The following is a 21095-nucleotide window of genomic DNA, read 5'->3' as shown; positions in this document are numbered from 1 at the left end:
GTGTGTTTGAAATGCTTACTTTTGTACCACAGGACAATGTCTCTGAATATATATTTCGATTTATTTTCTCATAAATTGGACAGGTTGAGAAGCTCAGAGCTGAAGCTGGAGATCAGTGTGTGCAACAGAAGAAGCGTTTGCGAGACAGAGCAGCAGATGCTAAAAGAATTCAGGATCTTGAGCGACAAGTATGCAATAATAAAACTGTGTTTCGTTTAACCTTTATTTCAGATAAGGTCTCTTACAAACACTTATCAGCCCTTTCATAAGGATAAAGCATTGAATGAAGCCCTGTGATAAAGTAACTTGTGCTATGGAACTCTCTTAACACAAAAAGCTGCAATTATTTACTTACAAAGGGCTCTTCTGCTACTGTGTTCTAATAAGCTATTTACTGGTATCCCTTTTAAAATCCTTTAACATTAAAATACTGTTTAGAGTTTCTTAGAAAAGGGCAAGAGGGCAAAAGCACAGACAAGCTTGCTGTTTATCTTCTAAGACTGCTTCTGTCTATGTTCAGTAGTCCCTTAGCATTATGACCAATTTCAACCAAGTTGATTCAAGAGTAGGGGTTTAAATTTTATTGGATTCCTACAAGATTCATGAAAACTGGGGGAGTAGAGACCTTAAAATCCATATTTCTACTGAGGAAAAGTCAGGTGGAAGTTGGCCTTTCTCAATTTTAGGAGATGGAAGCTGCATTTGGTAGGAGTGTGGGACAAATGGGAAAGAGCCTCTGCAGTATTCTAATGCGAAGAATATCTCACCCATAGATAAAAGAGGGACTTGTTATTAGTCTTGCATGCAAGGCGTTAGTTTTATTGTATTGCAGTCTCCAAAATAAAAGGCATATAATCTGTTATTGGGAGAATAATTTCAATGCTGTTATGGAATATCTCTGTAACAGTTGGAAAAGAAGAACGTGAATGTAAGTCCAGAAAAAAAGCAAATACTTTAACAGCATTAAGAGCCATATACAGCTTAAGTGCTAAGAAAGTAAATAAAAGGTCCATTTGACATAAGATAATCTGAAGACCAGAGCAATATTTTGTTTAAGATGATGTATAAGTCAATCAGTAAGAGGTGATGAGTCTTGCTTTTCTGTAAACAGTAACATAAATGTAAACAATGTAAAAAAAATTCTCAACATGTGCATCTCTAGTTTTCATTCTTCACCCAGCTTAAGTGGATGACATTTGTTAACATTGTCACTTATTTCAGTTCACTTTTCATTAGAACTTTATTCTTTTTGACTTCTGACTTAATTTTCTTTTTGATAGATCAGAGAAATGGAAGGAATTCTAAAAAGAAGGTATCCAAATTCTTTGCCTGCTTTGATTTATGCTGCTGCTGCTGCTGAGAAAACTGATGATCTTTCAGCTAAAACAAACACAGTTGATTTTTTGGAGAGAAGAATAAAAAAGTTAGAAACAGAACTTGAAGGTAAAGATGATGAAGCTAAAAAAAGTCTCCGTGCCATGGAACAACAATTTCAAAAAATAAAGGTAAAAGTTGGAGGCTTGTTGAGTAGTCTATTCCGCAAGTAACAATCACAAAGTTACTGGGGTCCAACACAGAGCAGTGGTGAAAACTGAAGGCAAAGACCACATTCAAGGGAAAAAAATATTCAAAGAATTTATAACCTGAATTGCAGTAGCTTCAGCACCTAAGATAAAAAGAGCATTGAAATTGTTAGAGTACTACTGAAACTGAGAGGACAAGTTCTTGAGGCCTAATAATTTAATTCTTACAATTAAGATAAGTGAGTTTCATCCTGTGGGTCAGAGTAGCTGCTTACCTAATTCCTTGCTGCACCAAAGGCTGCGGTTTCAAAGGTCTGCTGACTGAGCATTTCTGCAGGGCACATTTGGGAACACTAAACGTTTTATCCAAAAATTACATGATAGCGGGTCTTAAGACTTGTGTTAGGAAGCGTGGAAGTCTGGCATTTTACTTCAAGGAAAAGGTGAACTGCACAGGTGCTTAACAAGCGGGAAAGAAAGCATTGGCCAGTTGTTCCTCCTTTTCTCCATGTGAATAACTCATCATGCTTTCCTCAGAGGCTATCCAGGCTATTAAGGGTTAGGTTTTCCTCAGCTCATTAAGAAGAAAGCTTCTGTGTCTCTCTGAATTCATACTTATAAATAAATAAAAATAAGAATCTGTCCTGTTAAAATTTAAGATGTTTTTAAAAATGGGAAGTACAATTTTGAGGCATGTGACAGTAATGTTTGCAAACTGACACATGGCAAATACATAATGACAGATTGTAAAAAAATTGAAGACTTCTTGCTATATTAAAATAAGATGTTACTTTGCCTGTCTGAGTTGGTAACATCTGAAGAGAACTCAAATTATATAAAAATTCTTGTCAGTTTAATTTTTTTTCCCATAGTTACTGCATTCATTGTGAATAGAGGATTACTTTGTAGTAAATGTTTTGTGTAATTCCGTTTTACAGCAGTCTTAAGTTTGCTTCATGTAATTTTTTTCACTCACTAATTTCTGAACTGATTGAGTAGTGTGGTTAGTAATACTGATGAGTATCCTGTCTTGTAAAATCTTGCTTCAGATGTGCAGTAACTTCAAAGAATTACAGGAAGAGCTAATATTAAATGTACACTTGAGGAACCTGCTTTTTCTTCCCTTCCTCCCTTAGATACAGTATGAGCAAAGACTTGTAGAGCTTGAGCAACTACTTGCCTACAAATTTATGAGTGAATCACCAAAACTGAATGGTGATAAAGCCAGTTCTACAGAACTTGAACAGGAGCTTCAGAATCTAAAAAAGACCCATCAGATCACCGTTAAAAACCTCCAGACAGAAATTGAAAACCTTAAAAGTCAAAATTCCCAGTTAAAACTCAGAAGTAAAAAGGATAATAAAGACTTAGAGTCCACAGACTCTCAGCTGAGACAAGGTAACACAAAAGACAGACTGTTAAAACTAAACGAAGAACTGGTCACCAAAAATAGAGAAATACAAGACCTTACAAAAACTGTAGAGAAACTTCAAAAAGAAAGGGTGGTGATGTTGTCTGATAATAATTTGAGAACTAAAACCACTAAGGAAAACACTACAGAGATCTTGAAAAAGAATACCTCAGCAACAGATAAAAGGAATTCCAGCAACAGTAAAACCTTTTTAAGCATTTTCAACGATGACAAAATATACCAACCACATACCTTTTCTGATTCTAATCTCTCGGAAGTTCTGCAAGAAAATGCACAGCTGAAAGAGGAGCTAGAAAGATTGTCTCTAGAAATGAACCAGCAGAGGGTGAAGTCTCAAGCAACACTGGCTTATTCTGAAAATAACATACGAAGGTAAATGCTCAATGTGTTCCTTCAAAAACCTTGTTGAAAGTGTTGGCTGACACAGGATTGAAGTGACGCATTAACATATCAGCCATGTGTGAAGCTAGCTTATACTTGGCCAATGTTCTCTGTAAATTTCATTTTTACTGTTTGTTTTTGTTTTTGGGGGGGTTTTTGACTTTTTTTTGTTTTTTTTTGTTTTTTTTAGAGCAGTGCACTGTCATGATTCTTTCTACAGGCAAACGTGTATTAATCCTTCTTATTAATGCTACAATTCGTCATGGTTTTGAGCAAAAAGATCTCACTATAAATCATTGCGGTTTAGATGCTTTGTATTTGTGTTGTATAGCATTAAAATTTGGTACACATACTTTTCTTCAAACTGGGGTATGCTTTCAGTGGGATTTACTTGACCAACTGTAGAAACTTTACACTTCACCTAGTTTTCCTTAGATCCCTTCATAGTCAAAGTAGAGGAAATTGGCATATTTAGATTGCAACACATTCTGTTCTAAAATAGATACCTGAAATAGGACAGCTGAAATATGATTTTAAAAGCACCTATTTTCTCTCCTATTTTTTTATAAGAGGAGCCAAAAAAGGTGATTGGCTGAGTTTTCTGTATTCTGGCTGCCTCTAGGCACATATCCAACATTGTAGGCTTCCCACCCTGTCATCCCTCCAGAGCAGCAGAAGTAACGGTGGTGCTATCTTGCGAGGTTTTGTTATGAAATTTCAAAGACATGCCGCCTTTAATGTTTTTGATATTTTATATGCTCAGGTGAGAAACTTTGCTGCAATTTTTGAAGAACTGTCTGTAGCTGCTTTACTACATCTTATTTTCCTCTCACTCTGTTCAGGATACAGGAAGACACAGCAGAATACGTTGCATCTCTGAAAGCTTCCCATCAGAGGGAAGTGGAGAAGATTCTTTGCCAGCACGCAAGGGAGCATTCTACTTCTAAAGTAGCTGAACTAAGCAGCAGAATTTCAACACAAGAGGTAAGGTACAGTAGATATATTCATTACACATAGATATCTGTTGAAGTTATTTGTTTCTAGATTACTATAAACTTTATCTTTCTTTGAAGTAGGATCTGTTGTTTCAAAAATGGGCTGTGCCACTGTATTCACAGAATCACAGAATGGCTGAGGTTAGAAGGGACCTCTGGAGGCCACCTTGTCCAACCCCCCTTCTCAAGCAGGGTCACTTAGAGCCAGTTGCTCAGGACCGTGTCGAGATGGCTTTTGAATATCTCCAAGGAGGGAGATTCCACAGCCTCTCTGGGCAAACCCAAACAAGTGCTCGGTCACCCTCACAGTAAAGAAGTTTTCCTTATGTTCAGACAGAATCTTCCATATTTCAGTTTGTGCTCATTGCTGCTTCTCCTGTCACTGGATACCACTGGAAAAAGCCTGGCTCTGTTGTCTTTGCACCCTCTCTTCAGATATTTGTACACGTTGATGAGATCCCCCTGAGCCTTCTCTTCTCCGGGCTAAACAGTCCCAGCTCTCTCAGCCTTTCCTCATATGAGAGATGCTCCAGTCCCTTTCATCATCCTCGTGGCCCTTTGCAGACTCTCTCCAGCAGCTCCATGTCTCTTGCATTGGGGAACCCAGAACTGGACACAGTATTCCAGGTGTGGCTTCACCAGAGCTGAGTAAAGGGGAAGGACCACCTTTCTCGACCAGCTGGCAATATTCATACCAGTGCAGCCCAGGATACTGTTAGCCTTTTGTTCAACTTGGTGTCAACCAGGACACCCAGGTCCTTTTCTGCAAAGCCACTTTCCAGCTGAGTGGCCCCCAGCAAGTACTGGTGCATGGGGTTGTTCCTCCCCAGCAGCAGGACTTTTTACTTCCCTGTGTTGAAGTTCATGAGGTCCCTGTCAGCCCATTTCTCCAGCCTGTTGAGGACCCTCTGGATGGCAGCACGACCCCTCTGGTGTATCAGCCACTCCTCCCAGTTTTATATAATCAGCAAACTTGCTGAGGGTATGCTCCACCCCATCATCCAGATCATTAATGAAGATGTTGAACAGGATTGGACCCAGAACTGACAATCCTACGCCCACCCCCGAGTTACTGGTCTCCAACTAGATGTCGTTACACTCTTTGCCACCCTCTGGCTCAGCCATTTAAGTCAGTTTGCAGTCCACCTCACTGTCTGCTTATCCAACCCACGCTTCTTCAGCTTCTCTGTGAGGATCTTAAAGGAGACAGTGTTGTAAGCCTTATTACTGAAGTCCAGGTAAGCAGGGTTGTGATCATACTTTATGGCCTGCTCCCTCCTCTCAGGATCCTGAACCCCACCATCTCATGGTCACTGCAGCCATGGTTGCCTTTGATGTTCACATCCCTTAACAAGCCCTTCCTTGTTTGTGAGTTTAAGGCCCAGCAGAGTGTCTCTCTTCACTGGCTCCTCTATCACTTGGGTCAGGAAGTTGTCACCAACGCCCTCCGGGAACCTCCTGGGTTGCTTATGCCATGCTGTGTTGTTCCTCCAGCAGGTATCAGGGTGGTTGAAGTCCCCCATGAGGACCTGGGCCTGTGCTTATATTTGTGCATTAAACTTTTGGGAGAAGTTTTACACACGGTATGAAAGTAGAAAGAGCTATTTCATTCAGATTTTTCAGAATTTTTTGTTTAACTGAGGAAAGTGAATTGAAGATTGAGACTTGTTTTCATATACTGTGTATCTACGTGTGTGTTATTTAACAATCCAGGTAGAGGATTGTTAAATAGCACACATGTTGGAGGTAGTATTGTTAATATATGCATCACTTATACCTGCAGTACTACAATACTGCTTATATTTTTGGTGTATTTTTCCTGTCTAGGTTTTCACATGTTGTCATGGGTATTTACGTTAATGACAGACTGTTTTTAATTTTTTTGTAGATATTAATAAAACATCTCCAAGAACAAATTGGTGAACAACAGAGACATCAGGAAGCCCTTTTAGTTTCACAGATGCGAGAGGAACTCCTACAAAAAGAGGTATATTTAAATTTGGACTGGGGGTACCTTATTCTAATAAAAGAGTTTTCACTTTCATCCTTGTAAAGCCTCAAATAACATATAGTAAAGTCTTAGAAACAGTATCTTTGTCAGTTGCTTCTACAACAATTATACCTGAGAATGCACTATATTTTTCTAATGTGAAATAGGGAACACCACAGCACAGAAGGTGGAACTTCGACCTCTTTTGATTATTTTTTTATTAGTAGTATTATTATTAATTAGTTAGAAATGTCTGACATCTGTGTGAAAATTGATCGGCGGGTTAATCCAAGCATTCATAGGCTCTTCTTTGAGAGTTGTGATGGGTAGTAAATAGACCACAGGACTTTTTCTTTATTAAGAGGATATTTTATTATTGTTTTCGAATTCTTTGTTCAGATAAAGCCTTCCTTTTTTCATCCTTCATTGCCATAAAACTGACTTAAGCAATTATATTCTTGGTTTTCTCCTTTGGTATCTATGAAACTTGAGGTCTCTTAAGAAGATAAGGTTAGTTGTAATAGTTCTGAAATTCACTGGTTTTTGAGAGAGGTATTCTAGGTTTTTCCTAATCTACTTCTATTAATAGCATATAATCTAAAAATTGCACTTAGTCATGTTTTCATTTTGGGGTTAATATTGTGTAAAACTGCTGTCTGTCTTTTAGCTCCAGCTTTTTGAACTATTGGCTATGCTTTTGTCATTCTTGAAGTGCTGCCAATCTTTTTTCTTTCTTTTTTTTTTTTTTTTTAATCACCTCCTGTTCAGGAGGAGGATATAGCCTGTCTTAGCATTGTGCCTATGTTTAATTCACCATCTCCTTGATGTGTGAACATTGCTAATTTTAACTTCATTTTGATAATACAGTAATTAACCTGCAGGAGTTATTAAAAAGAATTCTCCTCTTCTGTAAGGGACTGAGAACTCCAGACATTTAATCTTGTTTGCTGCCCTTATTTGGAAGAAATGAGAGAAGTATCAGTATGTGTTTAGTACATACTTAATATAATTAATCTTAATCTCACTAAACTCATTCATTATTGATCTTATCCATGCAAAATTCCACCTCTGTTGTGACGTATTTATAGAAAAGCGAGGGTTTCTAGGGAGAGGGAAAAAAGATCTATTAAAGAAGCTCTGTATTTGCAGAATAAAGGCCGAGACTTTGGGTTCATATTATGAATCTAACGATAGATGTCACCTTTCCATACAAAGCTTGTTTCACTCCAATGGTCTCGGTATACGCAATACTTCCTCCTGGGAAAACAGGGCGAGAGTACAATGAGACAAATGTTAGTCAACATATTTGTTTCTTCTATGACTGACTGCTTTACAGATTATTAATGACAGTTAAAAGAATGATCATCCTATCTGACCGACATGTTACAGGCTGAGTTCAAGGTGCTGGCATTTAAGAAAATTTAACGGAGCGCCTTTGTTACAAAAATCATTGCAAGACTATACAGAGAGAAATGTCAAAGTAAAGCCTTGCTTTTGCCCTCTAGCATGATTGCTGTGCTGCTTATAAAATACATTCTAAGCATTAAACGGTTAAATAAGTTGAGCTGAAAAATGAAGGCAACCAAACCTGCGAACGTAATTAGTCATGCTAGGGAAAACCACTACCATTTGTAATAGGATTGAGAGTCCTCTGTCTAAAATGGTGGTACCTCAAAAAAGGCAAACTTTTTTTCTGAGGCGCACTGGAAGATTGTTATTTGAATACTAATCTCAGAAATGCTGTTCATGGATGTTTTTCATGAACTATATACTTCTCTTGTGTAACAGCTTGCACGTAGGACAGCTTTGTATTTCACATAGTTCTGCTGCTGGCAAAATACATGGAGCCCATTTTCTCCTAGGGCTTTTTTCCCCTCATAACATCATTCCTGCATGAATTTTTCTTGTATTTAATTACGTACTTGAGATCACGCATCAGCCCTTCCCTTCAGTGGGGCAACTTAGCAGACAAGCAGCAGACGCTCGTTTTCACAGACCTTAGGAAACCGAGACTTCTCTTCTGACAAATGTTGCTGAAATTGGTCCACAGGTTCAAAGCTGCTGGAGTAACGGACAGGCAAAAATGTAGTAACATAGGCCTTGTTATTTTAGAAAACCACGTTATAAAATGGAAATAATAGTAAGCCATCTTGGAGTCACTTCTTGGTAAGAGTGACAACATCTTATGAAGTACACAGCTACCCAAATTCAGCAGCAGAGAGCCAAGGATGGCCGAGTGCTTGAAGAGGGTTAGCAGTTCACAGATATATTGGGTAAGGGGAGCTAAGGGTTGTAATGAAGGATAAGGACTTCAGAGCTTTTACTTTAGTTTACTTACACACATTAAGAAAGTGACCAAAAAAGACTTGGGATGTTAAATGAAGAAATATCTATTTACTTAAAATAGGTGAAAAATGAGAATAAACCAGTAGAGCTTTATAAGAAAACTTACCTGAATTTCTGGAGGATTAGGAAATTGGTTGTAAGTCATTGGTAGAGTTGATTTGACCTGGTAATTATTAGACCAAAGGGGGTTTGTAATCATGTTTGTTAGCAGCGTGTCTTTTCTTAATTTATGCCTTGGAAATACACTGGTACATTTTATATGTGATCTTTATCCAGCGTGTGGGAAGGGATTGTGTAAGAACATCTAATCATAATAGTCTCTATTAATTTTTTAGTATGCTTAGAAGTATAACAATTGACTGTGAATAATCGCTTCATAACATATTATGAACAGGATTGGATTTATCAAAAAAGACTAGATTTTCATATCCTCAGGCCACTTCTTACAAATTAAAGATCCTAATCTAGGTCCCTGCACCCCTGTTTAAGCTTGGAATAAAGGAGTTTTCTCTTTTATGTGATGGAGCCCTGCTTTCCTGGAGATGGCTGAACACCTGCCTGCCCATGGGAAGGAGTGAATGAATTCCGTTTTGCTTTGCTTGTGTGTGCGGCTTTTGCTTTACCTATTAAACTGTCTTTATCTCAACCCAGGAGTTTTCTCACTTGTACCCTTCCCATTCTCTCCCCCATCTCACCGGGGGGGGGGGGGGAGTGAGCGAGCGGCTGGGTGGTGCTTAGCTGCCGGCTGAGGTTAAACCACGACACTTCCTTTCTGCAGCTTTTGAATGGAATGATTAAACAATGCAAATACACTTTGAAAGGAATCTGTTTTACACGCTACTTAACACAATGATAACAATTTTCATCAATTCTCTCAAACTGTAGGTGACAAAATTGTTGGAAGAACTGAGAGAGGCTAAGGAGAGCCAGAGTCCTGAAATGAAGCATTTCTTGTGCCTGGAAAAGAAAATCAAGCATATAGAGACCAGACATGCAGAAAGAGAGCAAGAAATTCAAAAGGTACACCAGAGTATATCTGCATTTACTTCTCAAGAGCAATTTATAGGTTTAACTGTAATTCCATGGTATTTGCACAGGCTTCTTTAGCTCACACTGCAGGGGCAAGTACAGCCACGGTTTTGTTTTCGGTGCCTGCTGATGCAAGTGAATGTAGATGCAGTGCTAGTCAGCACTTCCTTGCTGTGGTAATTAAGACTACTGCTGCATGACTCGCCTATCAGGTGCGTAACTTCCTCACAACCTGATCTACGGAGGCCTTGCTTTTGCAGAGGGTTGGACCGCATGGCCTCTGGAAGTCCCTGGTATCATTCGGTTAGTTCATATTTCAGTTACACAGTGAAAGCTAGCTACTGAAAAAGTGACGACAGTTTGTAATGCAGAATTTGTTAAGCTACGATACAGTCCTCAACAGAACTGTAATTTTATTTTCTAGTCCTAGAAGTCCCATTCAGAAAAGCTGCATTAAGAGTATAGAAACATCTTGTAGCAGTCTACCACATACTGTTTTTAATATGCGAAACAACAACAAAAAAGCCTTTATCCTCTACAAAGTAAAAATTTTGGATTTTGGCAGTTGGATCTTTGTGATAGTTTCTTGTATCTAACATTTGTATCCCTTGAATGGGTAAAACAGTTTTGCACTGATTCTTTCATCTTATTTTCTCTCATGGTCTCCATCCTGATTTTTCATCTAGCTGGGGAGCTTCTATCATCTGGAAACAGTTTTCTAGTTAATATAGATTTTTTTTTTTCCTCAACACTTTCATCACTTAACTATATGACTGTCTTTCGTTAGTGTTTTAACTTAGGTTTTACTTAAATACATGAAGTCAAGGAAGGGCAGTTGCACTGGAAGATCATCAAACCTGTAGCAGTTCTTAGTTTGTGGAGTTTGTTCTACAGTTTTGAAACCAGATCTCAAGGAATACACTTCTATGTACAGAATTGTTCGTGGTAGAAGGTTTTATTCTCATACATTTCTACATCAGATATTTAATTGTCTTCCCAAAAAGAGCTGTGCCTAAAACAAGTCACTGGTTTAAGAACAAACCCTGCCGCCACTGATGATTTTACTATTTTTGTTCGCATTCTGTCCTGCTAAAGGCAACTGTAATAGTTACTGGTTTATGCTATTCATTTGCTTTTGTATAATGTGAGAACTTCTTTACCACTTCTGTGAAGAGTCTGCTGCTGCCTAGTCTGTGATCTATCTCCACTGAAATCATTACCTAACCCATAGTATTTACTAAGATGTTTTGTAATGTATTTTTAAAAAATAGAAATAATAGCATACGCAACAGTTACCACTAAGTAATTTCATCTTTCCTGGTGCTACTAGCCTTGTTACGTATTAAGCGTTGGGTTTTGTTTGTCCTGGTTTCGCACCTTTAATCATCTGCAGTGGGGCACCGAACAGTCCCCCAAATGAATGATAACGAACTGAACAATGTAGAAAAACTAATTGCTGAACAAGGAAATAACAGGTTATCCTTAGTATCAAACTACAAATACAACAGTTATGGCCTTTAAGTGATAGAGCTTTCCTTAAACGATCTGTTACAATTAATAGTGGTGTGGAGATTTCGATATCTTCTGACACTTTTTATTTTGGTAATTTAATAGGATTACGCCACAGATTCATGTCAAAATTAATTCAAACTTTTATCTGCAGCAGCTTCAGACCTTTGTGACTAAAGGGTATTTTCTGATAATTCATAGAACTTGTGGTTTTTAAAAGTACAGTAGTAGCCCAGAACATGTCATTCGGATTTGGTTTGTTTCTCTTGCAGAGTGTTCTTTTAATTAACGCATTTAAATGGCAATTCAAAAGGTTCATTTTGATTACAGAGGGTTTTATGTTATATGCTCAGCTTCATCTTAGATACTCAAACTTTTAATTGCTGCTTTGGAGAAGATAAGTTAAATTCTCCTGAGGCTTATTAGTCAGTGATAGATTCTACCCTTTGGTCATTAATGCAAATATTTAAAGGCATTTATTGCTATCAATCAGAATGATTTTTTTTTTTTTTTTTTATATTCAGAACAAATTGTTTCTATTTAACGTGAGCATTGGGCTTTGACACTGAGCATCAAATATAATGAATTGGCATATTTTTGCAAAGGGGCAGCGTTGGCTGAGTATTTGACTAGGAAGTCCCAACGCTGACCTGCTTCTAATTTGCAGGCAACCCAACTAACACAACAGATTACTGAAGCAAGGCAAACCCATGAGGCTGAGAGGTGGCGAAGACTGGCACAACGGAAGAATCAAGAACTGGAGAAATTTCGGGTGGAATTGGATTCAATATTAGATGTTTTACGTGAACTGCAGAAACAAGGGGTTGTTATTCCTGCACCTAATTCCAGTGGATTCAGCATGACGGACAGCTGTTGGAAGACATGATTAGGTAGGAGTTGATTAGAGAAGCAGGATTTTAATATTCAAAGTTCCGTGTAGAAAGTAATATTGAAAATCATTAATGTAACACTCATAAATTGAATTACATTCTGATCTTACCCGGAATCTTGCTTGTCCAAAGGTAGATTTGCACTGAGCAGCACCCCGGTCATATTGTATGTCTTCGATTTTGTTAGGAATAAAGTTACATGCAATTTTTTAAAAGTATTAGGAATACTGAGGTTATTCCAGAAACTCAATTACCATTGAGAAATTCCATTTGATGCTTTTTCGGATACTGTAGAACATGCCTGAATATTTTTAACTTTTCTTTATAACTTGTTTTACAGTGATTCCTTTGTGAACAAGTTGAGTAATATGCTGTTTGGCTTGTACTTTTAGTGTATAGAGTTGTTATTTTTCATTCAGTAGGGCATGAAAATCCTCTTTTTTCCAACATTTTGCTTCTCTCCCTCCAATTCATAAAACGTTCCTTCCCTTGTCTTTAAGACCCCTTTCAACTTTGTGAATGATTGGCGGGCTGGAGCAGAGCAGGCATTCTCTGGTGATGCTCAAATTCAAACTATTCCCTGTTTACTTTGCAGAGCTTTCCGACTGTGCTGGTAAGAATGATGGCAGAGTGGTCTAGCTGAATTCTTATGGGGCAGATATGAAAAAAGCCTGTAAAATACAGCGTGAGAGTAGTTCTTGGTATCCCTTTTGAAAGGGAAGGCTGTATTGACTAAGATTTGTACAAGGGGCTGTTCTGGATCTGAGAGTACCATCTTCATAGATGATCTTGACAGAGTAAAGAGGCCAATCAAATGTCAAGACGATGACCTAAAGCTCAACTGCAGGGATTTGTTGGTGGGCAAATTTAGAGTTCAAATACTGAGCAAACCGGAAAAGGGGCCAGGGAAAAAAAAAAAGCTATACTCTTCAGGAGTGACAAAGGAGACTGGTATGCTTAACAGGAATAATCTACCACCCGAACGCAGAATGTGGATATAACTTTCCACTGAACTGACAGGCATCATAGCAGGTAACAAGCTGAATGTTAGAGAGGCCATTGCCTTCTCCCTCTCCTCTTATGCCCGGCTGGAGTTACACACCTAAGCGTAGAGCCTGTAAGATACTAGATAGCGTAGGAGCAATTCCTGCTGCTGCATCACTGACGTGTAACTAACTTAGTGTGCTAAGCTTTGGGTCCCTTGTTTCGAAAGAGATGGACCAACTGGAGGGGAAAGAACAATCAGCAGTCTAGGAGATGTAGCCTTAGGAACCACTGAACCCACAGGGGCTGCCCTGCTCCAGAGGGGAGACTGGGGAGGGAAGATGAGGATGGCTATTATACTTGTTGTGTATGAAAAACCTGCTGCTAAAAGGATAGAAAAAGGAGAAGCAGTAAGTCAAATTAAAGAAAATTCTAGATGATAGCTATTTGGTGGCTGGAAGGACAGGTTTTCAAACAAATCAGTAAATTACTAGTTTGAAGTCTCAGCACTGCAAATCCTTTAGAATTCCATAGCGCACATATTGAGGTTGTAGCTCAATCAGCTATACTTATTTAGCGCAAAGAGAAGATAAAAGCTAGAATGTACTCGTCACGTCCCCTCTTGTTGTAATTTTGTACAATCATCTACACTGTATTTTGTAGTATTGGTTGAAGCTAGCATTTAAGTCAAATGTGAAATGGTTCCAGTCTGTGTATATGTATTTATGTATCATGCTTCTTCAGGGACCAGCAGGAAACGGGCATTTGGGCTTATACAAGCATGTGACCGAGCATGCATAAAGAACAAAATAGTGTAACAAATTATACCGTATAGGTATAGGCAGTAATCAACAGTGCAAGGAGTATTTTTTTTTTGAGCATACACAAACACAAAGTGAGAGTCTATACATATATATAGACATTAAAAAAAAAAAGGTTAGTTGGCAGTTAATACAGTAAGCTTAGTTGTTTCATATTCAGCTATTTTCTGTATTTTTAGTATGGCTGTTTTGTCCCCCAATAATGAAGTATTAGTCTGTATTAATAAAATGTATAAATACTACAATGCTCTGTATATAAAATATCAGCTATGTGTAAATATGCTGTATTTTCTTGATTCGGGACTGTTTTGCAAATGAGAAGGATAAAAAAATTGAATAATTTCACCTTACCCTTTATTTCCTGTACAATTTGCTATATGCGTAACACCGCATTAAAATGTGTGAGCTGAAACGAGATTTTTGGGTTATAGCAACCCTTGTGTTCCCAGCGAGGCCGGGTCCTGGATGTAGGTATGCTGGGGCACTGCCTAGGACAGGAAGGCCTGGGGGAAGTATTTCTGGTTGCTGGAAACTCTCTCGCCCAAACGTATACTCCTTAGGCCATCAAGAGGGCGTTGCCTTAGTGTTCATGCAGTTCATTCAAACACCTTTTAAAATTCTTATATTCAGTTCTCAGCAAATGCTGGTATCTTACATAGTTTGAATTAAATTTCAAATTAAATTCTCTCTCTGAGTCTATTTTACTGAGCAGGGACAGTATTATTTACCATTACTGTAAGCTATAACATGGTTTATACTGTGTTCTCACATGTATTTATGTAGTTGTACGTTCACTAAGGCACGGTCTTTAGCTTTTAGGCATTTACCATGAAGTGGGCACTCTACACGGTAACAGACTATCATCTCTGGTCTGCAGTGGCTGTAGTAATGGTGTTCTTTTTGGAGAACTAAGGTTCAAGTTTTAACTTCTCTGCTAAAGTTATTAGTTCTTGACTCTCCAGCCGTCTTAACAGTCCAGAAAGGGGAAAATACCCTGGAACAGAGCAAAGGCTGACAAAACAGTCATTAGCTTTTACTGTATTTCACTGAGGATTGCAGTGGGATCTTTCAGAGAGTAACAGAATTATATACTGTATGTTTTTCTTCTTCTTACGCCATACTATTTCATCATGCGTTTCCAGGAGGCATTATAACGGATGGATTAAAAGAATCTTAAACGTCATTTCTTTGAATCGTTGCCTTCTGTTTAGCTAGAACTCATTTGTTTACAGCAAAGCAGCTGGAGTATAAGAATTTGAACTGTCATGTTTGAAGCTTTTAGGAAATCAAGTGAGCAGCTGGCCGGGTGACTCGGTGACCTAGATTACAGAGAAGACATTTGCTTCAAGAGAAGAAACGGTGTGCAGAAGAATATCAGATCTCATCACGGCACTGATGGCAGAGACATAAGCAGTGTGTTCTGTTTCAAGTTCTCTGAAATACATGTCAAAATTGCTCATGTAACAAATTAAATAGGTTATCACGGATGAAGACTTTATTTGATAGCACATAATACATGTTGAAGTCTGCCACTATATCCAGTATTTAACCTATTCTGGAAAAAAGAAGGAAAACAGATCTGTATACTAGCACTAGCTGTGCAAATCCAGTTCTGCAGGGAAGGGGGGCCATGGCACTTTAGAACAGAAAGTCCTCTGATAACTGTGTATCATAATGTTTAGCCTTTCATACAGCTAATTACATACACCTCATGTCCAAAACTAAGAGAGCACAGGCCTCCAACTCTTGCTCTTGTTGGAGAACATGTGGTTCTCTGGTCTGTGCTGTCCTTGCTACCTGTCAGTACCTGAGGCTACTAAGTGAGTTGAGTCCAGCTCTGCAGTATCTCCAGTTGATTTATTTAGCTTTGTCATCTTTTCACTGCCAGGAGGATAGGACAGAGTGGAAGGCGAAACGCCCACTTCAATCCCTCCTTTGCCAGTGGCTTGTGAAGGGTTTTATGGGGTTCTTTTAGTCAGAGTGGCAAAAAATGTCAGTATTAAAGTCTTAAAGATCTACAGCTCAGGTGCATAAATACTAAATTGCATGACAAATACACATCATTTACTTCACCTTTTAGCCTCAGAGACTGTATATCACTGGATTTTAGTAGAGAAGTTCATGGGTTTACCGTTCACTTTCTTTTCTCTATGAGCAGGCATTTTATGATTTTACACTGTAAGTTTGTTTGGTTTTTTTTTTTAAAGGTACACAACTAAAACTTGTTTACACAGAAGAACATTTCACAAATATTCACCTTTCAAAGCTGGAATACATAACTTAACCTAGTAAGTTCATACAGAATACAATACATGTTTATGCAAACAAACATACATAATTATCCTAGGGGAACTCCCCATGAAGTTAAATCTACCACAGGCGATGCATTTATAGTGAGTTTTGAGATGAGGCTCTGAAACAGACAGCCCAAGCAGTAAGAAAACTTGCAGTAATTCCATTTTCAAACACCATTAAATTCCAGGTGCTCCTCTTGAAGGATTACCCTGGTCAAAACACTTTCTATTCACTTCATAGTGAACCAACTCAGGTGGGTTTTCTGGGAAAAGACAAATTTTTTAAACATATTATACAAAGTTGGTTATTACACCTTTCCCCTGAGGCAAAACATCATGTCTATTAGTTCTTAAAAAAGGAAAAAGAACAGCTTTTGAAGACTGCAGAAAGTTTCTGCGTTTGCCTTTGCTCTAATGCAGAGCAAAAAAATCTGGATCAGACTGTGTTGCTGCCACAGTGCTTCTGAAGTCATGTGGGAGCTGTGCAGTGGGGACTGCCAGGTTATTTTTCTGTAAAAAGCAGCAAGGGACTTTAAAGATAGAAGGGAGGTAGATGGAAAAAGTAGAACAACCTTCAGGGAAGAACAGAAGCAGGAACCAAACACTTAAATTCCTTTACAGGATTAATACATGCTTCAGAAGGACATTAAGAATACAATTAAAATGTGTTGTAAGTTAAGTTGGTATTATCCCTTGATCATTTTTATTAAATACCTTTCATCTAGGCGTTAAGTGTCACCAGCATCCGTACACACGAGTACTTCTCCTTTCTCCCCAAAGTAGCAGTTATGCACCCAAACAAAAGCCACAAAGATGTAAGGTAGCAGAAGAAAAGCCCACTGGGAATAGCAAGCTTTTCTTTCTCTAAAACCAGACCTGCATTATTTTGAAACCTAGTTTTAAATGCTTTAAAAAATAAGCTTCATTTCTCAATTGCAGAGGAGGTGGATTCTACACAGGTTTTCCTCTCATTTAAGCAGCATTTCTGTTTTCAAGCATGGCAAAGGAAAAAAAATAAAAAAAGAATAGATCAAACATCACTGAAGGCAGCTCACTCATCATCATTAGAAATAGGCTATAAAAGCCACAGCTAGTAGAAGTCCCAGAGCTTGTTAGCAAGAACAATATTTAGCTTCAGTTCAAACAAAGCTTAACCATCAGATAGCTAACATTCTTTAAATGCACAACATAAATTAAACGTAAAACATAATGTAAATTAGAGTACTGAAACGTAATTTAAGTACTGGCTAAGGTTCAGAACCTTATTCTTTCTCTAAAAAATAAAGGTTGAAATTACACCTATTCGATTCCTTAACAAACCTTTCCCTGGGAAAACAGCTGTGGTTGCAACACCATCCCAATTGAGTACAAAAAGAAGATGGAGCAAGTGCAGCTCAGCTATGCTTTTGGAGCTGATCCTCTCAACAACTCAAAGCCTGCTAGCCCTTCACTGGCCCACCGGTCAAAAAAAGGGCCATTTATAGAGCCAAAAAGCATGGGAAGGTTCAGCCTATAAGCAAAGCATAACACCAGCTTAACATACCACCACCATTTGCATATAGTAATTCTATTGGCAAAAGAAGAATAGTTTTTATCTGATTTCCTGTGATTTAGCTACTGAATCTTGCACTTACCAAACTGGAAGTTTGCATCAGCAATAAAAAACCAAAACAAGTTACTGTTTGTGTGTAGAATACTGATTCCAGGTCATCACTGGGCAGCTGTCAGAATGTCACTCTGAAGTACTATGATTACAGGCACCAATTTGCTTTTACTCAGCAGCAGGTGGTGGTAGCATTTTGTAAACACTGTAACCGAACAATTTAATATGCAAGGTATTCCCTCTGGAAGCTTTCTAAGTTGGGTTAAGCCTGCACCGAAAAGCAGTTAGGAATCAGAAACTGAAGTTAATGCCAAGCAGATATCCATTCGGCTGCTCAGCTTCAGGTGTCCTTTTTGGGAGCGGCAGAAGCGGCAGAACCTCCCCAGGGACTGCCTGTTTATTCCTTGCTTCAGTCTTAACTTGAGGTTTACACTTTTCTTGACCAAGGAGTTTTCATACACCTCCCAATGCTAGGCTCCAGCCTTCACAGTCCCCGCAAATTATTATGGTATCCTTCAGAAGCTGGACATAAGCAGTCATTTAAAAACAAAGAACAAAAACAAAACCAAAAAAATCAGGAAGCAAAAGTGATGCTGAGCAAAAGGTTTAGAACACAGAAGGCATCAGAATAAAGCATTCAGTGTTTTACTTCTTGTCTGAACTGAGTTCTGTCAGCACAGCCAGTCTTACACACAATAAAAAGCACAGGTCTGAAATACCTTCTATCAAAATACCAGAAGGCCAAGAAAGCTTCAAACTAGACAACAACGGGAATGTTTACCTTAAAGTAAAAGACTTTTCAGTCAAGGATACGATGGGAAGATTGCATGACCGATTTGCTTTCTAAAATGATTGGTGGCTCTGAGATGAGGAGATCATCCTCACCTAGTGAAGAGTTCTGCTCAGTGTTCACGAAGTTAGGAATGTTAAATTTTGTGAGACAATTTAGGTCCTCCTCAAACATTCCACTGCTCCTGGGAACTTCCTGGAAGTGGATATTACTCTCCAGACCTGGACCTTTCTGACTTTGTTTTGCTTTGTCCAAATGTTCCACTTCATTAATACAGAAATGGAAAAGTGACCGGGATTCTTCAGCTATCTGACGAGAAAAGACCCTGTCCGACTCTAGAGGTCTTCCAAAATCTGCCACAAAGCTATTCATGTGAAATCTTTTTTCAGAAGGTTCTGCATTGCTAAGGAGGAAAAAGAAAAATACAGTAAAGCATGAAAGTAGGACTATTCGAGGTCTTAACACCAAATTTGCTTTCAGGAACCATTATGATCAGGAGGAAAGGAAACCCTACAGTTTATCAACAACAGACCTTAAAAGCCAGCACTTTGCTGAAGCTATTTTAAGTCTTGATTTGTTGTGATAATTTTCCATGGGAATAAGTTATCAATGCCAGCACTCTTAAGCGGCACTTCTAGTAATCAATATACTTTAATAATCAGCTCACTGAATGAGCTCAGAAATACTCATCAGTATTTCCTCTTGACATCAAACAGTATCAAGTAGTAACAAGTTTTTTTAAAATGGCTTATAGAACACTTTGAGAAAAATCTTTGATAAAGAAAATCTTTCCGAGACATAGGCAGCGCTGCTGTCACTAAAGGCATAATTTGAGCGGTTGGTTGTCCGGACATCAAACCATCTTTTCCATTGACTTCAGTCAATGACATTTGGATGTCCAAATCGGGAGAGCTGGAACTAAAGATTGCTATAAAGACTGACAGTCCCAACAATTCAGACACATAGCCCAGGAAGGACATCTTGACATCTTTCTTGGAGTTTTCTAGAAGTGTTAGCTCAAACCAACTCCAATCTGCATGGACTTGTGCAGGAGCCATGAACAGCTGGGGGTGAGAAAAGCTCAAGCTAGATGGAAGTTCTGCAGATAATAATACATTCTTTGTCAGGCTGAATTTATATGCTATCATCACAAAATGCAAGCTATTTGCATCTGAAAGGCAGCAGAGGCATTCAGAGGAGGAGTAGTGAAAAATCTAAACATATTCTCAGAATATAAGTTTTGTTAATTAAGAATTAATAAATCATACTGTTTACACGTGAACATGTAGCAAATGACACTGGAGCCAGATAGTTGGACTCCTAAGGGTGCACACAGCACTTAGAGAGATTTTCAGAGAAACATAATAATTTAATCCCCTTGAGCCCCCGGTAGGAGGTAAGCGCCTGCATGCTTCTGAAAGCCCCAGATGGCACCTTCAGAAATCTACCCCTAAACCCTTGAAGTTCAGAGGATACCTACCATTAATCTTTCAGTGATAAAGATCCCTGCTTCTCAAACGCTAATTTACTTCCATTACATGATACGAGAATTCTGTCCTAACAAAATCAGTTACGCTAGCCTTCAAATCAAAGCAGTCCTCTAGTTTATCAAAACTATATGGGCTCATTCTGCATTTCGAAGTGAAGCGTAACGTTTAAATTGATGCAAGACAGACCAGTAACAATCTACTGCATACACACCAAGAGGCAAACAGACTGGAATAATACTGTGGTAGCCTTCAGAACTGACGACTGACATTTATGTATTTATAATGCAACAGAAATCACCACTCTGAATTTAAGCTGTGCATATAGTTTTGCAAATCTGTCACCAAGAGTTTCTATGTAGTATTGTGGCACAGACAGTGGAGGTGGCAAACAAGCACGGAAAGAAGGACAAGCATTATAAGCCTAGGAAGAAATGACTTCAGAAGAAAGTTTAAAATGCATCCATTAGAGAAGTAAATTAGTTTGTAGGTGTAGAAAGTGCTTTATAATCCAGTGAGCTATGAAGGAGCAAAGGCCAACTGTACAGAGGAGCACACAAGACTGGCAATGGCAGCCTAATCTAAATGGAAGAATAGAAGATGCAAAGAAACTTTATAATGACCAAGGATGTTGAGGAGATACAACAGAGAACAATCCTGTGCTAATGAGTAGGGAACACATGATCTAATACACAGCTGTATTTTCAGATTCTGAAATTCACAAACACCATCCTGTATTTTGGGGAGGAATTTTGTTATTTTTTTTTTTAAACAAGACTAGAAACTTGCATAGTCTTGCTCATTACAGTATGCAAGTATACCTCAGTGTGTATCTTTTCAGAACACTCAAAATAAGAAATCCCAGTTTTACTGTGGAAGGGAGCACAGCCACCGGGACAATCAAATCCCTCTTGCAATATTTGGGCCAACAGGACTCTCAGAGTCCCTGAAGCTGCCAACAAGAGAGCAGGAAGGTGAACACCAGACACCTTGAGCATCACACATACTGAAAACCACTCAA

General features: G+C 38.5%; 2 protein-coding genes across 8 annotated transcripts in view; one reads left to right on the top strand and one right to left on the bottom strand.

The window, feature by feature from the left end:
• CEP162 (centrosomal protein 162) overlaps positions 1 to 15469 on the top strand; it is a 33019-nt gene extending 17550 nt beyond the window's left edge. The window contains exons 16-23 of one of the 2 annotated variants that reach the window (XM_076333163.1): positions 84 to 188; positions 1281 to 1505; positions 2660 to 3327; positions 4179 to 4320; positions 6220 to 6318; positions 9553 to 9687; positions 11873 to 12095; positions 15176 to 15469. In XM_076333163.1, the coding sequence (XP_076189278.1) occupies positions 84 to 188; positions 1281 to 1505; positions 2660 to 3327; positions 4179 to 4320; positions 6220 to 6318; positions 9553 to 9687; positions 11873 to 12091 (1593 nt within the window). In that variant the 3' untranslated portion in view covers positions 12092 to 12095; positions 15176 to 15469. Of the gene's footprint in view, positions 1 to 83; positions 189 to 1280; positions 1506 to 2659; positions 3328 to 4178; positions 4321 to 6219; positions 6319 to 9552; positions 9688 to 11872; positions 15084 to 15175 lie in introns of those variants that run through there. The other variant, XM_076333162.1, reaches the window with a different exon arrangement.
• Positions 15470 to 15738: 269 nt separating this feature from the next.
• The window catches only part of MRAP2 (melanocortin 2 receptor accessory protein 2), a 29551-nt gene continuing 24194 nt past the window's right edge, over positions 15739 to 21095 (bottom strand). For all 6 annotated transcript variants that reach the window (XM_076333168.1, XM_076333169.1, XM_076333166.1 and 3 more), the window contains one exon: positions 15739 to 18990. In XM_076333168.1, the coding sequence (XP_076189283.1) occupies positions 18597 to 18990 (394 nt within the window). In that variant the 3' untranslated portion in view covers positions 15739 to 18596. The remainder of the gene's footprint in view (positions 18991 to 21095) is intronic.

The sequence above is a fragment of the Aptenodytes patagonicus genome, chromosome 3, assembly GCF_965638725.1.
Source record: "Aptenodytes patagonicus chromosome 3, bAptPat1.pri.cur, whole genome shotgun sequence".
NCBI classification, from domain to species: Eukaryota; Metazoa; Chordata; class Aves; order Sphenisciformes; family Spheniscidae; genus Aptenodytes; species Aptenodytes patagonicus.
The sequence above is the reverse complement of the archived record's forward strand: the minus strand, read 5'-3'. Positions and strand labels throughout refer to the sequence as shown.